Raw genomic sequence first — 6,000 nt, 5'->3', positions numbered from 1 at the left:
GCACCGACACTTCATTCAATTAACATTCCCGTTATAGAAACGTGTCGGAATTGGTGTTCTGGATACGAAACTTCATTTTTAACATAAAAAACCTTAATGTTTCTCATTTTTCTGTATCCGTATCCATGCTACCTAGACTCTCGGTACATGCAACGATTCTAAAAAAGATGAACATTAATTGCAGCTTCAAAGAATCACATACATACATTGTTCTAATCTTCTTTAGGAAATAGCTTATTTAATGACATTCATCATTCAAAAGATTAGTCATCGATTTCAAATGAGCTAAAAAGCATCCTTTCTTATAATGAGTATGATCATTGTAAACGTAACTGTATCAAATGGGAAGCTCTTTTAAGTAAGCTAGTTGCCCTAAAAACTAAATTTGCTGCAAATAGTAATATTAAGTTTCAGTAGAACATAGACTAGGAGAATCCGATTTTAGGAATCAAAGATTATAATTGCATTGTTATCTATACTATAATTCCTTCATAGTTTGGATCAACTGATTTTCTTACATCTGCAACTGCAACTCAAAGACCATTAGCACTCCAAAGTAGATGATCAATTCTTACAAGATTTTGGACTTTTAGTATGTAATTCATATATTTTTATTGCATAAGCTCTTACCCATGAAATTCTATATTATTCATTTCTATATTAAGTAATCTCAAGTTTGTTGGGTTAAACATTTATGCGGTTACTCAATTATATTATTATTACAAAAGCTTACCGACATTTAAACTTAGACCAAACCCATCATTGAGCCGTTGTACTATTAGATGTTATTTCACTTGAGACTTAACATATATTTTGCATTTAAATAGTCCATTAACTATTTATTTTATAGACATATGACTCTTTTAGATATGAAGCGATGTTGTTTCATGTCAATTCAAACGACATCGTTTTTTTATAATTCCAACCATTAAAGGACCAATACCATGAATGTACAAAATAAATAGTTTAAGGACTAATTAAGCGAAAAATATTTATTAAGGATAAAGTGAAACAAAAGCTAATAGTTTAAAAACCATATGATGAATTTAGCCGCAAATTTATTATATTTTAATAACTTCACATTCTTTTTTTCAAAATGGGGAGTTATCTCATCAATTCAATCTAAATTTTGTCTATATGGCCGACGGATTGCCGTTGTACCATTTAGCCCCGTAGACAAAATTGACCTGAATTGATCAAATAACCTCTCGTTGTTTGAAAAACTAATGTTTTATTATTGTATGTAGTAATAAATTGAATGTCGGTACCGTTATGTAAAACTAGTATAGTTGGATAACCGCAAAAATATTTTGAAATCTTTTTAACTTTAAATCATGAGGTATGTAAAAATATACACATACCAAAAATAGAAAGACTTTCAAGAACTAGGCATGAAGGCAAATTCCAGCATCAGAGGTGTTGATCATACTGAAAGCAAGCGTCGTCCTTCAAAGTACTTGTGGTAATTATGATAATCCAATAATTTTATATAAAGCTGAAAAGATTTAATTTAGAGATAGTGCCATTAGCCTGCAAAACAAATGGATTTAAAAACATTATCATCCAATTTACATCCCAATAAGTTTTGGTTAGATCAAATATATATATTAAAGCTGTGATAATTAGTATTATACATTCAAATAGTATCCAATTTACAAAATGCAAATTTAAATCATTAGTACAAAAACTGTTAATGAAAACCATTTCCTTTTGTTCTTTCTCAAAACAGTAAAATTAAAGTGAGAATTAGTGATTAGATCTTCAAAGAGCAACCAACTTATGATCACAATTCATTACTATACTAGCAATAGGTAAATCATGTAACGAGTCCGGAGTTAAAAAAATTGCGATTACGAAACTTTACATAACGTTTGACGACTTTCAAATTTTATTTTACCACGACATCATTGTATGATTTTCGGTGAATTTGTACTTAAGCAGTTGCTGAACTAGGATGGGACGACCGCCTCATCCCGTTTCGAGATGTTCGAAATGAATGAATACCAAATAATAATTTTAAATAGAGCGATTAATCTTTTTCCAAAATATTTGAGCCAAACAAAATCTTATAAATTTGATCTAAAAAAATTAAAACAAATCAAACATTAAGTGTACAAAAGAGAGAGAATATTAGCCACTATGCTATCAATCCACTTAGTCTAGAGTCATATATGATGGCTATTAAAAAGTTTGACCATAAGATATTGAATATAACCATCAGATAAAGATTGAAATCTGGACGAACTCAGATTTTTATAAAGTGATTCTCAAAAACATGATTAAACAAATTTATACATGCATTTTAAACCACAAAGTTTTTAAGTAGAATCCACTAGTAATAAGAATACCTCATTTGATGATAAATCTCTTTCAACATTTTTTTGTGCTGCTACTAATCCAGACAAAAAAGTGGCTGTAATAAACAAGAAAACATGAATTACTGAGAAAAGATAAATTTAATTATAATTAACAAAATTTGAGGGGAAAAAAACATAATTAAAGTGAAAGAGTAAGAATACAGAAGCTACCTTTTACAGCGCTGCAACTTTTCTGCAACAAAAACCTGCAAACCTCTATAAACTAAGCAATAGCTACAGAATTATCTTAATAAGGTAATACAAATAAAATTAAAAAGACTAAAACTTTTTTACTATTCCAACCAATTAACAATGTACCCATCTGTCCATTTGAGAGATTAACTGATCAAGAATTGAAATCAAAGTACAGTTTATTGGCAACTCCAGGCTCTTGTTAAGGATAAGGAAATAATATCTATCAATCAAATCAATCACTCAATAATTTTGTAATAAAACAGTTATATACATGTTAGAATTTTGTTAGAATTGCAGGGAAAAAATGCTAGCTAGCATTCTGTTAAAGTCGTGGTTTTAATTTCTCCTACAAGCGTTTTTCTTTTCCGATGATAAAAAAAGAACATACAAACAAAGATAAAGACAAAAAAATTCAATATATTTTCTTGAATTACCCATTGGCAAAATTAGAGAGAAATATTGTAGTAACTAAAATATATGATTCTTGATTGTTTTAATGAAAATGTGATCAAAGATCTAAATCAAAAGACAAAGAAGTCTTTCCTTTCTTTGAAAATTCATGATGATGTTGTTGAGGATGATGATGATGATCAGGTGGTTGCTGTCTGCTTGTTGACATCGAGCCGCCGCCGCCGCTGCTGCTGCTTGATAATCTTGACTGTGGAGCTAAATGAGGAGAAAATGGAACCATGTTGTCAGATGAAGAAGAAGATTGATCATCTTGTGATAGGCATTCCATGTTCACACCGAACAGCCTCAGTCTTTTTCCTACGCTTCTTCCGTGAGCAACCGGAATTGAATCAATCACCATTGTTGATCCAGCTTGATGATGATCAGCTTGTTGTTGCTGATGATGCACTGTCCCGAATTGTATGACTCCGGGTGGGGGCGGCTGTGGCGGCCGTAAGTAATACTGGGGGTTGCCGTATTGCTGGTGTTGATATTGGTAGTGATGATGATGATTGTTGTTGCTATTATTGTAAGGTTGAATACTGTAATTCAAATGGTGGAACTGAGATTGGTCATAGGGTACTCTCGGCAGAGGCGACAAAGGCTGAGGCAATGAATAGAGTCTACCCCACCGCACCGACTGTGGGAAGTGTAGCTGATTTTGTAGCTCAAAATGTGTTGGATCTGGTGCATTAGGCCTGCGTCTCCAGTCTATATACAGACGATGCTTCCCTGACTCGCCTACTCCTCGTTGAAACGACACTATATCACCCGCATCCAGCTTCTTTTCCTTCACAAAACGACTCCACCCTTTCGTCATAACGTAGCTCTGACTGCTGTTCCAATACGAGTACCGGAACCTCCACGGCTTCCCGTTCCGGTCCTCGAAATTCAGCAGAAGACCCTTCTCGTTCGACGACGAATCAAGCGGAAAATACTTCTCAGCATGTTGTTTCGGAATCACGAGCCGGTTAAGCTTACCTACATCACTCGGAGTCACTACTTTATCAAACATATGCTCTCTTTCAGACGCACTGCTCGCAGCAGCACTTGTATTAGTAACAGCCCCGCCATTAATGATACTGTGATGATCATTTCCTAGTGATAAGTCCATCAAGTCAAGTTTCTTGTCGAAATTCGGAGACGAGTCGCGTTGATGATCAGACGAAGGAAGCCATAGATTGTTGTTGTTGTTTAAGTGATGAAGTTGAGGAAGAAAGTTTCTGAATTGAGTAGAAGAAGAAGATGAAGAAGAATTAGGAGAAGAAAAAGGAAGCTTACTTGTTGTTTGGTTCATCGTCATTAATTCTTCATCTTCTTCCTCCTCCTCCTCTTCTGGTTCTTGTTTATCAGAAAACTCCGATTCTTGTTCAGCAAAGTTCATATTTTCTCACTTCACAATGGATCTTGAACACTAAAAACACAAAGAAGTAAAAGATTTGGTTTCTTGGTAAGAAGATTGCGGGTTCAAGATCTGTGAGGCCAAGAAAAAAAGGTCGGTGCCTTCTTGTTTGACTGAGACTAAATTGTGAAACCCTAAAAAATACAAGAAGCCATAACCAACTTGTTCTTGTTGTTCTTGAAAATTTGAAACCCTAATTTGTTGGTTATGGCGGGTACAATTATAAGGGCTGGTTTGAAGTGAAGGAGAAGGAGAAGAAGCAGTGAGATAATCTTGTTAGTTAGCTTTTATTTGCAGCTAATTATGAATAAAGAAAGACTGATATGAAGAGGAGAAAATTTTAGAGAATTGAGAGAGAAAGGATTATACGTAGGGGCCCATCAATGATCTGGTTCGCCTCATGTGAGCTTGTCCTTTTCATCTTTTTATTATTTTTTGTTTATCTCTTCACTAATTAATTTATGAAATTTCAAGAAATTAAAACATGCTGCAATATGAACTTCATACCTGAGTTGTTGGTTTTGCTTCTTGCTGTTTAAATCGGGGTTTTAAACAGCAAACCAATTTGGTCAACTGATTCAACCAGTTAAACAAATTAATGAATTTTTTTTGTAAGAGGTATATGAAATGTTTTGGACAGATTTAACTTTCAGATGACACATTCAACCATTTTATATTTAGACTAATTTTTACTCGAGTTGAATGGATTTTTTTAAGAGTTAAACTTATAATTTTAAATTTTAAACAGTTGAATACATGAGTATAATTTGAACGTGCAATCTCAGTTAAGTCAAAAAAATGCCTTACTAGCTAATGGGGCATTTTTAAAAATAAAGCATCATTGATTAAAATTTAAATACATATATCAAATTTTAATTAATAGTAGATCATTTTTTTTATAACTAATAAATGAAGAGTATTAATTTTTACAGTTTAATCGGTTTATCAGTTTTCAAATTTTAATATATTTTTGTGGTCCAAAAAGATTGAATCGGAAAGTGAATTTCCAGTAAAGAATTGAACCGAACGGACCATTTATTTCTGGTTAAATCGGTTCAACTGGTTTAATCTTAAAAATATCTCATTGAAGTAATCACAGATTAGTGAGCTAAAGTTAAATATGTGCCATTATTTGTATGCTATATTAAATAGTTTAATTTGTTGGGTTTTGAAATAGGGGATTTGTTTTGAATAATAGTAGTAGTTAAAGAAAGAAATAGGAAGGTGTAATAGTTAGGTTAGGAGTTTTGACTTTGGAAGCCATTGATTGTGTGCTGCTGCTGCTGCTGCTGAAGCTGCGGCTGGTCCTGAGAGTGAGAGAAAAAGTTACCTGGCGTGGCGGCCTCCTATTTATATTCTCATTCTCGTCCCTATTGCCTTTTACATTTTATAGATTCCTCCATCTTTTTTGCATTTCATCCACTCCACCCATATTTACTTCTTCTTTTCTCATTCTAGGTTTTTTCATGGAAAACCCTCCTATTTTTTAATATTTTAATACACTTTTTAAAATTTTATTTATATGGACTTTTTTTAAATGTTTTCTTTATTTGAATCATATATCTAATTTGTTACAAGTTTTTATGGTTTTCTGGT

The 6,000-nt window shown here is 32.8% G+C and overlaps 1 protein-coding gene across 2 annotated transcripts; it reads right to left on the bottom strand.

Annotated features, from left to right (window-relative positions):
- Nucleotides 1–251: 251 nt before the first annotated feature.
- LOC126688089 (B3 domain-containing transcription factor NGA1-like) lies at nucleotides 252–4,752 on the bottom strand. 2 transcript variants are annotated; one of them, XM_050382664.1, is made up of 4 exons: nucleotides 2,529–4,752; nucleotides 2,349–2,413; nucleotides 1,362–1,530; nucleotides 252–526 (listed from the first exon to the last, which is right to left on the bottom strand). In XM_050382664.1, exon 1 carries the CDS (start codon nucleotides 4,384–4,386, stop codon nucleotides 3,061–3,063), a length of 1,326 nt encoding a protein of 441 aa, XP_050238621.1. In that variant the 5' UTR covers nucleotides 4,387–4,752; the 3' UTR covers nucleotides 252–526; nucleotides 1,362–1,530; nucleotides 2,349–2,413; nucleotides 2,529–3,060. The 2 variants fall into 2 exon arrangements, with proteins under 2 accessions (XP_050238621.1, XP_050238619.1); XM_050382662.1 differs by having other exon boundaries at nucleotides 252–1,530.
- Nucleotides 4,753–6,000: the final 1,248 nt, after the last annotated feature.

Source organism: Mercurialis annua, linkage group LG6, assembly GCF_937616625.2.
Source record: "Mercurialis annua linkage group LG6, ddMerAnnu1.2, whole genome shotgun sequence".
NCBI lineage: Eukaryota > Viridiplantae > Streptophyta > Magnoliopsida > Malpighiales > Euphorbiaceae > Mercurialis > Mercurialis annua.
The sequence above is the reverse complement of the archived record's forward strand: the minus strand, read 5'-3'. Positions and strand labels throughout refer to the sequence as shown.

Bases quoted from the DNA above. Each gene is read 5' to 3' on its own strand.
- LOC126688089 (XM_050382662.1), bottom strand. From the start codon at position 4,386: ATGAACTTTGCTGAACAAGAATCGGAGTTTTCTGATAAACAAGAACCA.